Raw genomic sequence first — 21708 nt, 5'->3', positions numbered from 1 at the left:
TCCTTCAATCTAGGCTTCAGCAGTACATGAACCGAGAACTTCCAGATGTGCGAGCTGCGTTTAGAAAACTCAGAAGAACCAGAGATCAACTTGTCAATATTCGTTGGATCATAGAGAAGAAAAGGGAATTCCAGAAAAACATCTGTTTCATTGACTACGAGAAAGCCTTTGACTGTGTGGATCACAACAAACTGAAAATTCTTAAGAGTTGGGAATACCACACCACGTTTCCTATCTCCTGAGAAACCTGTATGCAGGTCAAGAAGCAAGAGTTAGAACCTTACATGGAAAAACTGATTGGTTCAAAATTGGGAAAGGAGTATAACAAGGCTGTATATTGTCACCTTGTTTATTTAACTTATACACAGAATACATTGCCTGAAATGCTAGGGTAAATGAATCCCAAGCTAGAATCAAGATTAGTGGTGGAAATATCAACAACTTTATATATGCAGATGACACCATTCTAATGGCAGAAAGTGGAGAGGAACTAAAGAGCCTCCTGATGGAGGTGAAAGAGGAGAGTGAAAAAGCTGGCTTAAAACTCAACATTCAAAAAATTAAGATCATGGCATCTGCTCCCATCACTTCATGGCAAATGGATGGGGAAAATATGGAAGCAGTGACAGATTTTATTTTCTTGGGCTCCAAAATCACTGTGGATGGTGACTGCAGCCATGAAATTAAAAAAAAGAAACACTTGCTCCTTGGAGGGAAAGTTATGACAATGCTAGATAGCATATTAAAAAGCAAAGACATTTACTTTGCTGACCAAGGTCCATAGAGTCAAAGCTTTGGTTTTTCCAGTAGTCATGTACTGATGTGAGAGTTGGACCATAAAAAAGGCTGAGCAGCAAAAACTTGATGCTTTTGAACTGTGGTGTTGGAAAAGACTCTTGAGAGTCCCTTGGACAACAAGGAGATCAAACCAGTCCATCCTAAAGGAAATCAGTCCTGAATATTCATTGGAAGGACTAATACTGAAGCCGAAACTCCAATACTTAAAAGCCAACTCATTGGGAAAGACCCGGATGCTGGGAAAGATTGAAAGCAAAAGGAGAGGGGGCAACAGAGGATGAGATGGTTAGATAGCATCACTCACTCAATGGACATGAGCAAACCCCAGGAGACTGTGAAGGCCAGGGAAGCCTGGTGTGCTGCCGTCCTTGGGGTCACAGAGTCAGACACAGCCTAGTGACTGAACAGCAACAACAAATCTCTTTTGCACCATCAGGTTAGAGTGTTTTTAAATGTTTTGTAATCATAACTTCTTAGAAAACCTAACAAGATTATACCTTTCTCGAAATAACTTGAAAAATGTCACCTTCCTGCCAAAAAAGAAACCACTCAACAAGGTATTGGAAAGAGTTAATAATCTTCCAGTGTTTTCTTTTTATTACAGCTCTCTCTGGCACATTCCACTATCCTACGTCACTGACGGAAGAAATTACTCCAAGCATCGATCAGTATCATTACTGGACAAGAAATCAGGTTTGACTCTTTGAACACTTTTCTGATAAAAAATTAGAAATCAGCATATTTTCTAAAAAGCTTAACCAGGCAGCAGAAAAATGATGACACTTTCCAATGTGCACAGCTCTGTAAGCGGTTCTATGAGACACCTACAGAAAGTGTGACTAAAGTGAGATTGATTCTGTATGATATTTCATACATAAAACTAGTCTTTCTTAATCATGCGAAATAAGGTGTAAAAAACTGCACTGAATATGCTAGTAGTGGATGCTGATTGCAGCCATGAAATTAAAAGACACTACTCCTTGGAAGGAAAGTTCTGACCAACCTAGATAGTATATCAAAAAGCAGAGACATTACTTTGTCAACAAAGGTCTGTCTAGTCAAGGCTATGGTTTTTCCGTGGTCATGTATGGATGTGAGAGTTGGGCTGTGAAGAAAGCTGAGCACCAAAGAATTGATGCTTTTGAACTGTGGTGTTGGAGAAGACTCTTGAGAGTCCCTTGGACTGCAAGGAGATCCAACCAGTTCATTCTAAAGGAGATCAATCCTGGTTGTTCATTGGAAGGACTGATGCTAAAGCTCAAAGTGCAATACTTTGGCCACCTCATGCAAAGAGTTGACTCACTGGAAAAGTCTCTGATGCTGGGAGGGATTGAGGGCAGGAGGAGAAGGGGACGACAGAGAATGAGATGGCTGGATGGCATCACCGACTCGATGGACATGAGTTTGAGTGAACTCCGGGAGTTGGTGATGGACAGGGAGGCCTGGCGTGCTGTGATTCATGGAGTTGCAAAGAGTCAGACACAACTGAGGGACTGAACTGAACTGAACTGCAGCAGAAAATAGCAAATGCTGTGTTTTTGTATCCGAGATAACTGTTTTATGTTACAGAGTAACAACTAGAAGATGAGTTTCCAAAGGATACTCTGCTGTCCACTCTCTATGGATTGGGGCTGGGCCCACTACTTTTTTATAAGAACCCTAGATGATTCTTAAGCATGACAAAGGTTGATTCATGATGCAGAGTTGTAGTAAATAGTTACTGTAAGATGCCCTGTAGACATAGTATACATTTTTTGATGAGAAAATAGGACTAGAAAGTATGATTGTGGAGGGTGATAATAAAATGTACAGATTGTGTATGCAGACTCACAAGGGGTCTATAAAAAGAAATTGAAATGTAATTTCTGACCATCTGTTAAATACCACCGAGTGCCACGCCATGTAGCATTAATTTACATCCTGAAAACATGAGGCTCTCACGTTCTGCCGGACTTATTAGTGACACTTGAGATTCATGGAAAGGGAAAATTTCTTGTTTGAATTTGGATCTGGTGTTAAGCTCTCTATCGTTGAGAGGGAAATATACTTAATGATGATATGACTTTGGAGCCAGATTGCTTGGTTCAGTCATACGATTTTAGGTGAGTTATATGACCTCTCTGAGTCTCTTTCCCTAAGCTATAGAATGGAGAGAGCGATTGTACTAAAGTTATAGTGTTATGATTTAGTTCATTTATATGAAGCACTTAGAATAATGCCTGGCACATGTTATGTGCTATAGAAGTGTTAGTTATCATTATTAATGTTGCTAATGAAAAAAATAATTTAAAGCATAACATATCCACATTACATAAAATCCAAAAGATGGAAAACACATTTTATTACTCTCCTGTAACTACTCTGATGACTATTTCTTTCTAGTAATTTTTTTAAGATAGTTTTTTACTTGGGTTGATGCTGTGTACTTGTGATTTTTGTATTAACATCTTAACTTTCACTAATTAATCTTTAGTTACTGTTGGGCACTTGATTTACCATTTGTATCTATTTAAAAAATGCTTCAGTAAAATCTGAGTTTTTAAATGCTTTCCCATTATATGAACTTTTTTATAAGAATGCTTCTCAAAAGTGATGAGTGTTACCTTTTGTGGTTAATGCATATTTCCAAGTTGCCCTTCTTTTGTGTGGTAATAACTTATAAGGCCAATTGAACTACATGAGCATAACAGTTACATTTCGGTTTAACTGGAGTGTTACAGTAATTATTTAAAACATTAAGTACAATTGATGATGTTATCATATCTTTGATTAACACAGCATAGCTGGAGGTGCAAGAAACTGCTGCCTTCTTTGATTAAAAACAAAACCTCATAGTTTCAGTGGGCCTTGCAAGGAGTCTCTGACCTAAGAGAGAACAAATAATCCCATCTTGTATTTTTGAAAGGGACCGATACAGAAATTTTGCAAACCTCTCAATAGTATATAAGTTTTTGGTGGTATCAGAAATAACCAGACAATAAGAAAAATGCTTTTATTAGCCTTTTACTTTTTTGGCTCAGTTCATATGTCAGCTTTTTAACCTGTTTCTGAGAGTCACACCCCAAAGTCATGCCCATATTTTCCTGCTGTGACCTTTTCTTTCTAAGCACTCTTTTCTCCCACTGCACAAAAATTGTTTCAGCAGCTCAAGCATGCTGTGCTGCCTCTTGTCTCTGGGCCTTTGCACATGCTGTTTTCTGTCCTGGAAGAACACTCTTGCCTCTTGACTCCCTGGTTTAATTCCTATTCACTCTTCAGATCTCAGCTCATCCATTGCTTGTTCCAAGGAGCCCTCCCTCATCCCGAGACAGGTTAGATGCCTCCCTTATGTTTTAATATATTCTGGTTGTTTAGTCCCTAAGTCATGTCTGACTCTTTCCCAACCCCTGGGACTATAGCTCGCCAGGCTCTTCTGTCCATGGGATTTTCCAGGCAAGAATACTGGAGTGGGTTGCCATTTCCTCCTTCAGGGGATCTTCCTGACTCAGGGATGGACCTCTAGTCTCCTGCATTGGCAGCCGGATTCTTTACGACTGAGCTGCTTGCTTATATCTGTCCCCACAGGAGATGTATCCCTGCATTGAAAGTGGAGATCTTAGTTCCACAAGTCACTTTTGTAGTGCTGGCACCCTGTAGCCACATAAAAACCTATTGAATAAACACAGTTTATAATGGAGTGACTCAATTTCAAATGTCACTGTAAAAAGCTCTAGGAACAGAGCATTCAAAGCTTGGTGAAATGGCAACTTCTGTTTCTCTTCATTTGGAAATATTCTTAGTAAAGGAGAACTTATGACATGCACTATATAATGTGACCGGTCTGATCTAGAGGTGGAACTGAGGCAATATACGATGAAAACAGTTCTGCTACGTCCTCTTCCCAGCTGTGTTATTTCCCTCACTGCTGCTGCAGCTTTAAGTCCTGGCAGTTGAGCTTTTGAAAGTCCGCACTGCAAATGTCTGTCCTCACAAACGGTGCTTGACCCCGAGAACAGTTGAGTCTTCTTGGCTCCTGATGCTCCTGTGAAAAACCAATTTTGGTTTCACTAAATTGTAGTCTTCTCTTTTCTCAAAAGAAACGTAGCACAGACGGTGACTACCAGAGGCTTATTTTATGCTGTTGTGACATTGGTTCAACGTGTTAACTTGGTGGTTTGTTAAATCCGTAGTCTATTTCCATGAGTTCTAACGCCAGGGTTTCTGGGTTAGTCCCTTAGTTCAGTAAAATGTAGAAGTTATATGTGGTCAATATTCTGGTCACTTTTCTCCCACATCCACGGATTTTGAATGGTTAATAGCTTTTGTGCGTAAGAAGGGCTGAAACGGGACTGTTTTTCTAAACCACCTGTTGAGGAAATTACACCGAAGGGTCTCCTTGGCCCTTCTCTTGCTTCCTCTCCCCGATGCTTACCTCTCCCTCTCTTCCATTTTATTTTCAAACCTCATCTCTTTCACTAGAGGACATTTTTATATTAAATCTAACTTGGAGCATTCATGTTTCTAGAAGGACATCACTGTGCCATAAACATTTTTCTGAAACTAAAGGACATGGCACTGAAATGAAAGGCAGTTGGAAAAAAGGAGGAAGGCATGTAGTTAGAATAGGATATGTATCATGTGCCGTTCTCTGCGCTTGCCTTTTTCCCCTAATGAAGCAAAGGGGAAAAAACGGGTATGGGAGGAAATGGAATGCTTTTGAACAGGAGGGGATGTAGTTCAACTGTGTGTATCATGCTAGCTCTCTGGAGCAAGCCATACAGGGAATTTTGCAGCTTTGTAGTAAAAACATATTTTTTTTTGTTTCTGTGCTTTAATGTTTCTTTATAAAACAGTAGTTGATTTTCATAACTCATTGACAAGTGCTTTTTTTTTTTAATCACTATTAGATTACTTAATCTGGGCTTCTGCCATTTAACATCGGAGTTACTCTTTTTTTACTACTCAATGGACTGTGAAAACTGAACTGTTAATCTGTTAATGATTATAATAAATTAAAAACATATGAGAGTAGCTTCATCCACATTGCAAAGCTGTTTTGTTTTGGTTTTTCTTTTTGATACCTGTGGTTTTAAGGTCCGCTGTTGTGAATCATTCAGAAGACCTGAAAGAGACTAATATGTTGATTCTTTAAATGATAACTCTCCTCTCCATGCTGTTGGCTGCACTGCTTCATATTCTGTCATCAAAATGACAGGAATAATTTCAAGTACACTCCCAGCTGTGTTCCTCCTCTCTGCCATCTGGACTTGGCTAGGTTTACAAGATAGCGAGTTGCTTATCATCCAAGAGACTCTGTATTTCAATATTTTCCTATTTCCATCCAGTGGGAAAATTGCCATGCTTATCATTCCTTGCCTCCTGTTTTGGGAAAGGGAGATTTGAAGCTCTTCGGTTCTTTTTCCCAAGGTCCTTTCTTGATAAAAGCTGTGTAGGAAATTGTTTGGTGACCTAGAGAGTGTTGATATTTTTGCATTAGCTACTGATAAAGTAGCTTCCCTGGTGGCTCAGAGGATAATGCGTCTGCCTCCAATGCGGGAGACCCGGGTTCGATCCCTGGGTTGGGAAGATCCCCTGGAGAAGGAAATGGTAACCCACTCCAGTATTCTTGCCTGGAGAATCCCATGGATGGAGAAGCCTGGTAGGCTACAGTCCACGGGGTCGCAAAGAGTCGGACACGACTGAGCGACAGAACAGAACAGAACAGAACTGATAAAGTTAATTTCATTAGTCATAGGTTTGTTAAAAATATATCCACTTGGAGCAGCTACTCTTACCAACTCAAATATTCCTTAGAATTGTATTCTGCTTTAGAAAAGGAATAAACCTGATTAATGCGATTAATCTATTCCATCTGTTGCTATATCAACAATAAAACAAATTAGTATAAATTTTTTCTAATGAAAAAGACTGATTATCTGATATGTCATGTTAAGACATGATCAGAACATAAATCTTTACATCTTAAAAATCTTTGACAGTCTCAGAATTAGAGTAACTAAGGTATTAAGAAAATCTGATAAATTTAAATAATTCATGCTTTTGAAGTTGATCAGTCCTAGATTCGGAGAAGGCAATAGCAAGCCACTCCAGTACTCTTTCCTGGAAAATCCCATGGATGGAGGAGCCTGGTAGGCTGCAGTCCGTGGGGTCGCTAAGGGTCGGACACGACTGAGCGACTTCACTTTCACTTTTCACTTTCACACATTGGAGAAGGAAATGGCAGCCCACTCCAGTGTTCTTGCCTGGAAAATCCCAGGGAAGGGGGAGCCTGGTGGGCTTCCGTCTATGGGGTCACACAGAGTCGGATACGACTGAAGTGACTTAGTAGCAGCAGCAGCAGCAGCAGTCCTAGATTTCAGGTACAAAAAGGTTTAAATGTGTTTCCAAAGCATTTTATGTGTAAAAACCCTTACATATAATTATTATGATAGTAAAAATTTTAAAACAGCCTAAATATTTCCAAATAGAAGATGGGTTAAACTGTGGTATGTCCCAAAATAAAATATCCTTAAGATTTTGAATGCTGCTTATGAATGCAGTGGGAAAATGGCAGGAAATGGAATCTGATATGTAATGTATAAAATAATGTACATTGATCCAGTATATTAAATATTAATTCAGTTAAAATGTATATAGGAAAAATCTTGGTAGGAAATATACTCATGATGCTTTTATTGTTTGAGTTTAGATGATTTTTCTTATCTCTACTCCCCTTTTCTCTTTTAATTTAAAATCTGTATTCCCCACCTTAGAGTGGGGAAGAAAACTTACATCTAAACAGCAGCAAACCTTATTTAGATTTGTTTGAAACCACTTACCGTGACATAATCGTTTTGTTCATTCATTTATTAATGCACCAAGTATCTCTTGAGTACCTGCTAGGACCATTGTTCTAGGTACTGAGAGATTAGCAGTAACAAAGTAACGCCCATGGGGTTTATAGTCTAATAAATATTAAACCTTAAGATGCTTAGAAGCATACCCTTAACTATTGTTTTAAATTCATATCTTCATTGCCACCATTAAAGGACGTTTCCTGGTTAGTAATTTTAAAGGTTGCCGTCAACTTTTGTAGTAATATTTTTAATGTTGCAGTTTTTAGCTTCTTATTAATCACTCATTAATTGAAGTCATTCCATATAAATTTCTAACAATTCTGTCGGCATTAAAATGTAACGGTAGAGGTTCACAAAGTACATTATCAGCTTTCTATTATGTTAACTCAATTATTTCTTATTTGTGCTTAATGACACATTCATCCTTCCCTAATGTTTGTTTTGCTATCTTTGAATTATGTGACTTTTTAAAATGCCTTTGTTTGTCCTTTCTTAGGCCGTTAACATAACCAAAGACAAAAGGCCGAGAGAGAACACACTTTATATACTAAATAGATAGTTTCCTTACGGTCTCCCCTGTGCCACACCCTGCACACACTCCCGACGTGAACTTGGGAGCCACTTCAGTGCATGGATGCCATGCACACTCTCTCTCTGGGCCTTGAACACTTAAGAGTCCCTCTTTACCTGGCACAGTTCAGTTCAGTCGCTCAGTCGTGTCCGACTCTCCGCGACCCCATGAATCACAGCACGCCAGGCCTCCCTGTCCACCACCAACTCCCGGAGTTCACTCAAACTCATGTCCACAGAGCCGGTGATGCCATCCAGCCATCTCATTCTCCGTCGTCCCCTTCTCCTCCCGCCCCCAACCTTTCCCAGCATTAGAGTCTTTTCCAGTGAGTCAACTCGTCTCATGAGGTGGCCAAAGTATTGGAGTTTCAGCTTTAGCATCAGTCCCTCCAATGAACATCCAGGACTGATCTCCTTTAGAATGGACTGGTTGGATCTCCTTGCAGTATAAGGGACTCTCAAGAGTCTTCTCCAACACCACAGTTCAAAAGCATCGATTCTTCGGCGATCAGCCTTCTTCACAGTCCAACTCTCACATCCATACATGACCACGGGAAAAACCATTGCCTTGACTAGACGGACCTTGGTCGGCAAAGTAATGTCTCTGCTTTTTAATATACTATCAAGGTTGGTCATAACTTTCCTTCCAAGGAGCAAGCGTCTTTTAATTTCATGGCTGCAATCAGCATCTGCAGTGATTTTGGAGCCCAAAAAAACAAAGTCTGACACTGTTTCCACTGTTTTTCCATCTATTTCCCATGAAGTGATGGGACCAGATGCCATGCCTATATATCCTGAAGTCTCAACGGTGATGTCTTTTCTCCCAAGAAACTCTCCTAACCTTCCCTTGGGAGTGAAGCATTTCTACCCTGTTCTTCTACAGAATGCCACGTTTTCTTTTTCCATCAACAATGTTTATATGACACCCTACTTACCTGGTTATGTTGGATTGTAAGATCCAGGAGAGCAGGCACATGTACCTTGTTTACCATTAATGGGTGGTGATCTTTGTTAACATGAACATGACTGCCCTGGGAGGCAGACAGTTTCTCGGTAGAAATAATATAAATATTTTAAAATATAAAATAATAATATATAATATTATTATATTATTTATTATATTATAATAGTAACATATAAAATAATAATATAATATTTTTAAATATAAAAGTAATACCATATTAACTTTGAAACACAGTATTCATTTAATACTTTTCTTTCCCTAACCTCTCTCTCTCTCATTTTTTGGTCTGTATTAGATGTCATCAATCTCACAGAAGAAGTGCAGTGGATCAAGGTCAATACAAACATGACTGGCTATTACATTGTCCATTATGCAGACGACAACTGGGAAGCGCTGATCAAACAGCTGAAAATAAATCCTTATGTGCTGAGCGACAAAGATCGAGCTAACCTCATCAACAACATCTTTGAACTTGCAGGGTAGCGTATGCTTGGCTTGGGTCTAATTTTGTTTCATTTTTTCTTTTTAAGTAAGCGTTCTTGAGAAAAGGACATTTAAGAGAAGCAATTGAAAAGAACTAGCTTGTGTTGCCTGGTAGGTAAAATTCATTTCAGAGAACTGAGAAGATAGAAGACATATCCCTTGTCTATCTAGAAGCATATTTAACAGTTATATAGTAAGATTTAAATCATGTTTCAAGACTGTAGATACTGACAAGCACGACACATAAATTTGCTGAATAAATGGATACAGAAGTTCAGGGTTTGCTTTACTTCACGAGAGAATTCTTTCCGGTGCTTTCAGCATAAAGCTTAGTGCTCATATATTGGCATGAGGCATGTCTCGAGTGCTGGCATACCACTCACCTCCCAGCTGCCCGCCAAGCTACACAAGCCCAAAGCCCAGAATGGCAGTGACCTCATGTACCGACATCCTCTGAAGAGGAAGATCACCGACTTAGGTCGTCAGTGGGTCTAGACACAAAAAGAAAGAAAGGGTAGTCACTCGGTTGGTTGTTTCCGACTCTGCGACACCGTGGACTGTAGCCTACCAGACTCCTCTGTCCATGGGATTCTCCAGGCCAGAATACTGGAGTGGGTAGCCTTTCCCTTGCTCCAGGGGACCTTCCCGACCCAGGGCTCGAACCCAGGTCTCCCGCATTGCAGGCAGACACTTTACCCTCTGAGCCACCAGGGAAGCCCGAGGAACACGGACGCCCAAGCACCAAGGAACACTCAAATGTGTTCCTTCTGACGGCTCTTGACCTTCCCGTTACGTGGTGACCTCACACCATCTCAGCCATCGATGTTATGACTTCTGTCAAGTGGTTAATTTTTTAAAGGTGTGCACTATAAATTCACAGTGGCCCTTGCCTTAACAAGTTTGACAAAATTCCCGTACAAATAACAAATTACTTTCTGATTCAAATCCTCTTTCTGTCACCTGATCAATATAAGTAACTAATGATAAGTAAAATTGGCACGCTTCATCATTTCTTATCTAAAATATTATGATACTTTTCCTGAATCAGTAGCAATTTATAGCTGACTTATAGAACAAAGAACTGAGCTGTTGTTCATCTTTCTCCTGAAAGGCGTCTTTAACCTTGAGTTGCCCACGCGAACTTAATCAAAGATATTTAGTCTAACTTTACAGAATATCGGGCTTCTCTGGTGGCTCAGATGGTTAAAGAATCTGCCTGCAATGCGGGAGACCTAGGTTTGATCCCTGGGTTGGAAAGATCCCCTGGAGAAGGGAACGGCTACCCACTCCAATATTCTTACCTGGATAATTCCATGAACAGAGGAGCCTGGCAGACTACAGTCCACGGGGTTGCAAAGAGTCAGACACGACTGAGCAACTTTCACTTCACTTCACTGAAGACTGTGGAACCATAGGCTTCCTACCACTCGAAGCTTAAATTTTAGGTCTTCAGGATTCCTGCTCCCCCATCTAGCCATAGTTTCTCTCTCAGCATGCATACTTTTTTGGCATATTTACTTTTTTCTTCTTTTACCCATTAGTCTAGGTAAGGTGTCTCTTCAGAGAGCTTTTGATCTGATTGATTATCTTAGCAATGAGACCTACACTGCACCCATCTCCGAAGCGCTGTTCCAGACAGAACTCATCCATAACCTCCTTGAAAAACTCGGGCACATGGATCTGGCCTCAAGACTGGTGGTAAGTCTGCCTTTCTGCCAAGTTCTCTTTGTTGCTTGCCTTTCCTGTTGTTATTTATGTTTCGTTCAGCAGTCATAGACTGAAAAAGCAGTTAGATTCCATTTTCATCACTTTCCTGGTGCTGAAATCTTAACTTTGAATCAACATGTTGTTTCTTACCATGAGGAGTTGATAAAGTGTTAGCATGACGTATTCTTGTCTGAATTTCAAAGTATGTGGACTTCTGACAGTGCTGTCAAAATGAGGTCACATGAAAAGAAAATTTTCTCTACTCAACTCGTTTTATTTTCATATAATAAATGCTTGGAATAGGCCTTTTTGCAAAGTAGGGCTCCGCATTTATTTCCTGGTGATCATTATAAAACGACAGCTGTGTTTGTACTGGGAATATTCGGCTTTGGGAGTCCTCACTGATAACTATCTTATTAAGGATGGTGGTGCTGGTTAATATAAGTTTCTCTGCAAAGCACTACTGGTTTTGGAGACTGTTTTACCTTTTTTAAAACCAATTGCCTGGTCTTAACAGTTGTTATTTTAGACATTTTTGGTATTGTGACTGTGTATTTAAAAGCTTGAGAAGGAGTGACGAATTCTTTGTCTTATCTAATGCTCTGAATCACATTCAGACAACAAGGTTTGCTTTACCAACTAGTCAGGCTTTCCAAAGACCAGGCAAAATGCAGCTTTCAGGAAAAAGAAGCTGATGGGCCAGGAATTAGAATAAATCCTTTAGAATTTTGGCATCCTCACTGGTAAAAGGAAGGGGCTAGATTGCACCTTTTAAAAAAAAAATCCTCTTTTGTGCTGCCCTGCTGTGCATCCCCTGTGATTCTCAGTGACAGGGAGGGAGTACAGGGCAGGGGGCCATACAGAGCTTGAAAAGCCCCTTCCTTACAAGTTTCTGATCTGACCTGCAAGGAACCACCCCCACTCCCTACTCATAAGTGCGATGCTTCAGTTAGATGATTTCTGAGGTATCTTCTGATTACCAAGATTTTTATCATTCTTCTATTTCATAAGGCTTTCAACTACCAACCTTGATAAAATCCAGCACCTGGAATGTGACCTGGCCTGTAGTGACACTCCATAAATGTGGAATGAATGAGTGGAACATACAAGAACAAGTACATTTCTGTGCTTACTGTACCCTGCACACCCTGCTTAGTGCTTAATGCCGATAACCTCGTTTAACCCTCACACAGCAGCAGATAGATATTTCTGCCCTCATTAACACAGATGAGGAGACGGAATAACTTCTCCAAAGTCACTTACCTCGTAAATGATGAAGCTGAAGACTCAGACCCAGATCGCTTTCATGCCAGACCCTCCTCTTTGTGTTATAAGGCCATATTTTAATGTGTTCTAGCTTGTCATCTATCAGAAAGAGAAGTCGCTGAGTTGTGTCCGACTCTCTGTGACCCCATGGACTGTAGCCTACCAGGCTTCTCTGTCCGTGGGATTTTCTAGGCAAGAGTACCGGAGTGGGTTGCCATTGAGGATACCCTTTTATTGGAAGAGTCAAAGCTGTTTCTTGCTATATTTTCCTCTTTGTTACACTGATATTTTAAATTAAAACAGTTTGAAGGCTTGGTAAACTTCATGATGGCATAAGTCACTCTTTTGCCTGCCTCTCTCCGTTAATGTGTTGAGGGCCTGGTGTAAGGAGGCATTTCATACTTAATTCAGGCTGGCTGTGTGCTGAAAGCACAGATGCTGAACTCAATTCCAGCAGTTAGATCTTTTGAATATCTTCCTGTTGTGACACTCAACTAACTCTGCATCTTCATCTCAAATGATGATTTCCAGTTTGTCAGGCAGGTATGTGTTTACTCAGGACGTGGCGGAACATACCAGTCCTTGGGACTGGTGGTTAGAGAATTGGAACAGGAGGCTTAGTGTGTGTTTATTAGACCTTTACCATTGTACGTCTTCATGCACTTGACAGGCATGACAGTTAAAAGTTATGATGAGTTAAAAGTTATGACAGTTAAAAGTTAAAAGTCATGATGGCTTTATTTCAGGAGCGAGAAACTCTCTCTTTAAAGTTCTTGTTCTGATCTTAGGGCATTCAAGTAGGATCAGAATTCTCAAAATATGAAATGTGACCGACTGTAGATGATATTGGAATGGCAGAACCTTCTGAGACCTTGGATCTGATCATCAAGTAGTATTTGTGATTAAGACTAATGTCTAATTAATTTTTTAAGTTAGTGTCATGAGAGCATTGTGTGCATTTATTGGTCATTTTGTTATTTAGGCTACACAGACCGTATAACACATATTACCTGTATACCACATTTTGTGATGTCTGCTCTAATATGTGATGGGAGAGTCTGGAGGCATATTTGAATTGTGTCAAATTGTTCACATCTGATACTAAAATCTGATCTCAGCCATATTCCTGTTTCATCACTTATAACTCTGTCATTCTTTTACATATGAGGAATTGATGGGATAAACCTTCTGTAATAAAAGTTGACACTTCACTTTTAAGAAGCTCAGCTGACCCAAGAAAGAACTCCCTGGGAACATCATTGTAAAATTAAAGCAGTAAATCAAAATGTAATAAATAACATAAGTGCCAGCATCTTGCCCTGTTTTATTTTTAAAGTCATTTTGTGTCATTGTTGTTCCATTTTACTGCATGTACGTACATTGTATGACTTATCAATTTATTCCCTCTCCCTACCATCTTCACTTTATGAAATCAGAGGATTGAATTCTGATGCTTAATGAATTTAATTTCAAAACATTAATGTAGAATAATGGAAAAACAGGTTGAATTTTACTTATAAAAGGGAAAGATAATTTGAAGCACTTGTGTGGTCTATTAACATTAAAAATATAATCTCGATTACTTACAAAAATATTTTATAATTGAAATTTTCTAAAAACAGAACTATTTTTTAAATAAAGTCTTTTATGTTATCATTTGATTTTTTTTTTTTTTTTCTTGGCTGCACTGCATAGCTTGCTGGACCTTACTTCCCCTATCAGGGCTCAAATCTGGGGTCTGGCAGCAAAAGTGTTGAGTCCAAGCCATTGGACCACCAGGGAATTCCCCTGAAGTATATTTAAAAATCAACAATTTGGGGACTTCCCCTTGACTCTTGGGTACCAGCCGTAAGTAAGAAAGTTACACCCCATAACCACAAAGGAGTAAACACCCAGGAACTGGCTTCAGCGTCTCTTGAGGTTTCCCTCGCTTCCAGTGTTTTGAAGTGCCATTTTCCCTGCTGCTTTGTTTCAGTATAAACTCTCAACGGTGGATGCCATTTTTCTCCACAGAGTTGTTCTTGTTAATGGTTTTGCAAGCATGGGAGGTTTCTTTTTTGTTTCTCATTCTTCCTTTGTTTCTGTTTGACAGTTATGAGTAGCTTGTCAGTCTTTCATTTGTCATACATAATGCCATCATGATGCCACTGAGAAGGTCAGGCCAGTGGAAGACAGCGTGTGCCAGTGCAGTCACGGGCACCCCGCAGGGGCGCCCGCACTGCTGTTGGCTTCCTTGCACCATCAGTCAGCGTGGCAAGTAGCCTTTTCCACCACTTCACACCCTCCCGGTGACTGGCAAGCCTGCGCACATTCCACAAGGCATCTGTTCGCTGTTTCATTGCCTTTGAAGCAAGCAAACAGAAGGGAATTGGCCTGTTATCACAAACTTTGCATCCTTCTTCTTATATGGATGCTTTTTTCAAAACCATTCCCATAGTCAGCTCCACAAGAGACTTACTCAGACCTCAGAGAAGGGTCTGCTGATAAAAACAGCCTCAGCAGTGTGGAGGGAGGTGGGAGGGGGGTTCAGGAAGGGGAACACATGTACACCCGGGGCAGATTCGTGTCAATGTATGGCAAAAACAACCAATATATTAATGTAAAGTAATCAGCCTCCAATAAAAGAAAAGTGAAAAAAAATAAATAAAACTCTCTGACTAGGATTCATTTTAAGTACCGACAGAGGCACTCTAGAGGAATATTACGCTCTGTGAAGAATTTGAACTAGTTTGGAGGGTGGTTAAGAGGCTTTGTCCACGGTCATCTGTGGTGCTTGAAATAAGACTGGTCGTGGTAGTGTTCTGGGACCAGTGACAGAAAACCCTCTTGTGCCAAGAACACTGCAGGAGGGAATGTCTGTAAACTGGTTTCATTTTGATCCTCCTCATTTGTTGCCATGAAAGTTATCTGAAAAATCCCTATAAATATTTTCATGTTAGAATTTTGGTTCCTTTTAGTGACATTCACAAATGCATATTTTACATGATGATTTTTAAAGTTCCCTGTGCCCTCTTTTCCTTCCCTCCACCCCAGCTTGGACTATGGAAATAGTTCCATGTATTATGAACAGCCTTCATGCTTTTGTCGTGGGAAGAGATGAAAAAGAAATGAGACCTGTTGGTTTCTTAATACCATTGTTGTTGTTATTGTTGTTTTAGTAAGTAGCTAAGTCGTGTCTAACTTTTTTTCGACTCCATGGACTGTAGCCCTCCAGGCTCCTCTGTCCATGGGATTTCCCAGCCAAGAATACTGGAGAGGGTTGCCATTTCCTTCTCCAGGGGATCTTCCCAACCCAGGGGTAGGGTCCATGTCTCTGCATTGGCAGGCGGATTCTTTACCACTGAGCCACCAGGAAAGCCTTAATACCATAAATACATATTTAAGAATGAGATCTTATTCAGAAGTAATTATAACAATGGACTTTAATTGTAGATGATTTTAATGAATAACTAATAATTTTCTTAAGTGTGATAAGGTATTGTGGTTACATAGGAGAATGTCCTTATTTCTGAGAATTGCATGCTAAATTATTTATAAATGGAATCTCATGATATCTGTAACTTACTTTCATATGGTTGAACTAAAACCAGAAAAACCAAGTGTGTGTATATTTGTGTTATACACAAATGTAAGAGTATTAACAAAACAGTGAATCTAACATATGGCTATTCATTTTACTATTCTTGTGGCTTTTCTGCAGGCTTGAAAATTTTTAAATAAAAAGTTGAGGAAGGAGGAAAAATAACTATAAACAACCTTTCTTCCCTGTAGGCCTCATTTTCTTAATTTGATTAGATTAACTTGTTAGAGCATCAGGCTAGATGATACTTTAACTATTCCATTAAAAATGGATTCAGAAACATTTAAGCACTTACACATTCAGAAAGAAGTGTATTTTTCTCTCATTGCTTAATGGATTTATGGATGCTAAAGTCACCAGGTCAGGAAGTTTCAGCTTTCTTCCAGCAGTGGTTATCAATGATACTTCTTGGCAGGAAAGCAACTTCTAGCTGAGTATACACAGAAGAAAGGTTCCCTGCTGCATAAAGTCATTAATTCTTTCTGTCCTATGTCATTAAGTCCACCTTGGCTATAGCAACCTTATTTATAGCCTCAGTGATATTGAATGGTTTCATCCCAACCACTGTGGGCTTCTTATGTCAGTTGTTATTTAAATGAGTAATATCTATGTCCCTCCCTTTTTTTTTCTTTTTGGGTAAATGTAGGAAAAAAAGAGATCATGTCCTCATTTTTCTGGTTACCCTCATTGTTATTACTCTGTTATAATCCATTCTGTCTCTCTAGAACAAGGTATTTAAATTGCTTCAAAGCCAAATCCAACAGCAGACTTGGACTGATGAGGGCACCCCATCTACTCGAGAGCTCCGGTCGGTCTTGCTGGACTTTGCTTGCACCCACAACCTGGAGAACTGCAGAGCTGCTGCCGAGAAACTCTTCAGTGACTGGGTGGCGTCCAATGGCACTCAGAGGTGATGTGTGCTTTTTTCTTGCTCTTGTGGGCCCCACAGCATGTAGTGAAACCAGGATCTTTATGTCCTGAATCATAAAGGTTATAAAGCCGAGCGCTTATGTAGGTGAACTCTATGTACCTGATTCTCAAACCAGACTGTTGTTTTAATTGTGATCAAATCCATACAGACGTTAGTATCTTAATTTTTAAGGGTGCAGTTCAGTAGTATAAGTATATTCACATGGTTGTGCAATGAATCATCAGAACTCTTCCACCTTGCAAAACTGATCAAAACTACTGCTCCCCATTTTCTCCTCACCCCAGCCCTTGGCAGCTACCATTCTGTCTTCTGTTGTAGGAGCTTTACTGCTCTAGATACCTCATATAAGTGAAATCATACAGAAAGTGTCTTTTTGTGCCTGACTTGTCTGACTCTTTGTGACCCCATGGACTACAGCACGCCAGGCCTCCCTGTCCATCATCAACTCCCGGAGCCTGCCCAAACTCATGTCCATTGAGTTGGTGATGCCACCCAACCATCTCATCCTCTGTCATCTCCTTCTCCGCCTGCCTTCAATCTTTCCGAGCATCAGGGTCTTTTCCAGGGAGTCAGTTCTTTGCATCAGGTGGCCAAACGATTAGAGTTTCAACTTCAGCATCAGTCCTTCCAGTGAATATTCAGGACTGATTCCCTTTAGGATGGACTGGTTGGATCTCCTTACAATCCAAGGGACTCTCAAGAGTCTTCTCCAACACCACAGTTCAAAAGCATCAATTCTTTGGCATTCAGCTTTCTTTATAGTCCAAATCTCACATCCATACATGACTACTGGAAAAACCATAGCTTTGACTAGACGGACCTTTGTCAGCAAAGTAATGTCTCTGCGTTTTAATATGTTGTCCAGGTTGGTCATAGACAACCTAATAATGTCCTCAAGATTCATCCATGTCATAGCATACATCAGAATATCCTTTCTTTTTAAGGCTGAGTAACCCACTGGATGTACATATTACATTTTGTTTTATCTCTTCATCCACTGATAGACATTTAGGTTGCTTCCACCTTCTGGTTCCTGTGAATAATGCTTCTATGAACATAGGTATACAAATACCTCTATGAGACCTGCTTCATTTCTTTCATATATATACCCAGAAGTGGTATTGCTAGGTCATGTGGCAGTTCTATATTGAATTTTATAAGAATCCCCATAATGCTTTCCAGAGGTGCTTCACTGCTTTCCAATCCTACCAGCTCCAGGTTTTCCACATCCCTGACAACACTTATTCTCTGGATTTTTGATAGCCGTTGTCCTAAAAGCTTGAGGCATCAAACAGGTCTCTTTTAATTTAGGAATAAAACATAGCAGGTGGCATTAGCAGTTAATAGAAATGGGTTTTATGATGATTGGTTTTCGCTGGGTTTCTTACTGGTTATATGAGAAAAGATTCAAACACCAGGTGGAGACTTGGGGTGTAGGATATTGGGGTAGCCTGTTGAAGCCCTCTCCGCTCTGAGATCTTAATTAAGACGGAAAACTGTGCTCCTACCCCAGTTCTCGCCCCTCCTGCTACATTAGCTGATCGATTTCTACCATGGGATTTATCACTGTGTTATGATGTCTGTATTTATCGTTCTGTACTTGATGATAGCCCGTGAGCCTCCCCGCAGGTAGTGACTGCGTCTCCTCCTTCTTCCCTGCTCACAGCGTCCAGCCAGTTGCCTGCCTGCTCCTTTGTGGGTGAACAGTAAATAATTACTGTATTGAATTCATATGCTTTTTAGTCGCATCACTAGGAAGGGAGCAGCCAGGAGATTTAACATTTTCCTGACAATTAATTATACAGTGAAGACTATTATTACCTGCTCAGTCCCCCAAAGCACTGCCCCGAGTCAGGTCCTTGCCTTTGTATTCAGTGTTTTTTTCTGGTTGTTCTCATATCGGACCACCTCTCTTACAGCCTGCCTGCGGATGTCATGACAACCGTGTTCAAGGTTGGAGCAAAAAGTGAGAGAGGCTGGTCATTCCTCTTAAGCAAATACGTCTCTCTAGGCTCTGAAGCAGAGAAGAATAAAATACTCGAAGCTCTCGCCAGCTCAGAGGATGTACGGCAGCTTTACTGGTATGAAGCCACCGAAGGAATATGACCTATGGAAACCAAAAGCATTAGAGCACAGAGCCCCTCGGGGTGGGGGGACATCCCCCTTTTCCTCGCTTTGCTCACAGGCCAGGCCTGACCTGGGCAGGGTGGTGAGAGACCCCACGTGCAGGGGCTCATCTCAGGGACCAGACCTGTCCCCACAGGCGACAGTGCTATGCCCAGAAGGAACTGGAGATGCCAGGAGTCACAGCCCTGCTTTCGTCTTGAAAATGTCTTCCTTCCCTTGCCCTGTTGTCTTTAATTCCACGTCTAGCGCTTCCTTCTTTCTGGGCAAAGGCACGGTTCTGTCCCAGCCGTCTCTTTGAAAACGCAGCCACTTCAGGAAAAGATACTATGTAAAAGCTTACAGGTTACACCTTTATGTGAATCTGCCAGACTTTTTAATTACTCGGCTGATGACGACCTGGGAATGGAAGGCTCATGGGAGGAAAGAAGGGCGGTGAGTAGGTCTCCCAACAGGAAGAACTAGGGAAAGGCGCCCTGAGTTGCCAGGAGACACTGGAAGCGTCTTGAAAGTCAGTGCCCAGAAAGGGGTGCATGGAGGCGCTGCGGTCTTGTCGCTTCTCTGTACAGTTTTGCTCAGATAAATAATAGTGTCCCTGAGATGTCTTCAGCAGCTGCCCAGACCCACTTTCCAAAGGATGCACTGTAAATGGTCATTTTCTTGAAAGTAGTAGCCAGGCTCTGACCCAAGCAAACAGAGAAAAGGCATTGTTTTTAAATCAGTAATAATGTTGTTTTAGACCAGGAATATGCTGATGAATTTCCACTCTAAAGTCTTCAAAAAGTACCTAAGAAATGGAGTAACACATAAAATGATCTCTTGTTTGATCCTTCACTTCTGTTCTTATCCTCTTAACCTCTGAATCCTGGTCTGTGTACTTACTGCTTTATTCTGTGCCGAGTGTTTTGTGACATTCTTTTTAGTGAATAATTAGTCCTTGAGATTTGCCACAAAGCCTACTCCATTTTTTTTATAGCCGTGTATTATTCCAAATATGGCTCTATCATAGTTTATTCAACCCATCATGTCTTGATGAGCAGTTGGGGTTTTTTCCTGTTAAAAATATTGCTGCATTCTTTTAGGGGTATATGTGTTCTCATATAAGCAGATATTATCACATAGTAAATGCTTATGTTCAGATGCTAACTTTTATATTTATTATCAATAGCTGTGTCCCTGGGGTAATTATATAACCTCAGCTTCTTAAACTATAAAATGAAGATAGATAGTAATGACCTCTTTTAAACATGGTTATTCAGTTATTTAGAGCATTATCTAGTATACATATCATTATCAGTTTATTGAGTGCCTTCTGAAAAGTATCTTCATTTTTATATGACAGCCCAGTTTAAGAGTAATAAGATACCTCCCTACTCAAACTTTTTAACAGAAAAAACAATACCAGTTTTCAGAATTGTAATAAATTCTACTGGAAATTATATCCTAAATGTCCTTTTTTCCCCCTAAATGTCCTTATTACGTCAAGAACAATTTATTACTATGTAACAGTGTATTTATGTGTTTATCTCATTGGTTTTTCCTTCATTTAGAAACATGACAAGATTTCACTGTTAATGAAGCTTAGACGGAACCAAAACTTGTATCTCTTGAATTGCCACAGAGCTTAAATTAGGAGACCGGTGTTAATTTAAATTCAGTCATCACTTCATCATGAATAATTATTTTGGAAGCTCAATCTGTTCTGCTCTCCAGGTTAATGAAAAACAGCCTCGATGGAGATCTCATCCGAACACAGAAGCTGTCGTTTATCATTAGAACGGTGGCCCGGCATTTTCCTGGACACTTACTGGCATGGGATTTTGTCAAAGAGAACTGGAGTAAGCTTGTACAGAAGTAAGTTTCTCAGAGAATTACGAATTTTCAGTATCCTCAAGCCTTGCATGTGAAAGCAGTCCCCAGGATTGTATTGGTTCAAAAGAGTCACGCTTTGCTGTGAGAGGAAAAATGCTTCAGTGGTAGTTTAACGAACACAGAAATAGTCACGTTTATAAACAACATTCCATTTAACAGTGCTGTTTTGTAGTACTAATCGAGCCCAACCTTGCTCCACCGAGCTCACTTAGCTTGCTCAGTCGTGTCTGACTCTTTGCGACCCCATCAGTCCATGGAATTTTCCAGGCAAGAGTACTGGAATGGGTTGCCATTTCCTTCTCCAGGGGATCTTCCCAACCCAGGGATCGAACCTGGGTCTCCCGCATTGTAGGCAGATGCTTTACCATGTGAGCCACCAGGGAAGCAAGCTCACTTGGTTGGCCACAGACCATTTCAGAATAGCTGTTTAGTTTCATGTGTTGAAAACACCTCTTCATTACCAAGGGATCGTTTACAAATTCAGACCCAGCTCAACAGCACAAGTCGCTCATTTTTTCCTTTTAAATCAGCAATGACACCTTCTGGGTGCATGATGCTGTTTTTGAGGCACATAGGC

At 40.4% G+C, this 21708-nt stretch overlaps 1 protein-coding gene across 3 annotated transcripts in view; it reads left to right on the top strand.

Annotated features, from left to right (window-relative positions):
* The window catches only part of LNPEP (leucyl and cystinyl aminopeptidase), a 113230-nt gene that overhangs the window by 74168 nt on the left and 17354 nt on the right, over positions 1-21708 (top strand). For all 3 annotated transcript variants that reach the window (XR_016037979.1, XM_055429485.2, XM_088838452.1), the window contains 6 exons: positions 1403-1491; positions 9464-9647; positions 11193-11349; positions 16930-17114; positions 19055-19216; positions 20973-21113. Coding sequence is in view for 2 of the 3 variants with exons in the window: in XM_055429485.2 (XP_055285460.2) it covers positions 1403-1491; positions 9464-9647; positions 11193-11349; positions 16930-17114; positions 19055-19216; positions 20973-21113 (918 nt within the window). In the remaining variant the exon portion in view is untranslated. The remainder of the gene's footprint in view (positions 1-1402; positions 1492-9463; positions 9648-11192; positions 11350-16929; positions 17115-19054; positions 19217-20972; positions 21114-21708) is intronic.

This window comes from Moschus berezovskii, chromosome 8 (genome assembly GCF_049115385.1).
Source record: "Moschus berezovskii isolate FMDL1 chromosome 8, NW_MosBer_1.0, whole genome shotgun sequence".
Classification (NCBI taxonomy): domain Eukaryota; kingdom Metazoa; phylum Chordata; class Mammalia; order Artiodactyla; family Moschidae; genus Moschus; species Moschus berezovskii.
Note: the sequence above shows the minus strand (reverse complement) of the source record. Positions and strands in the feature narration are given on the sequence as shown.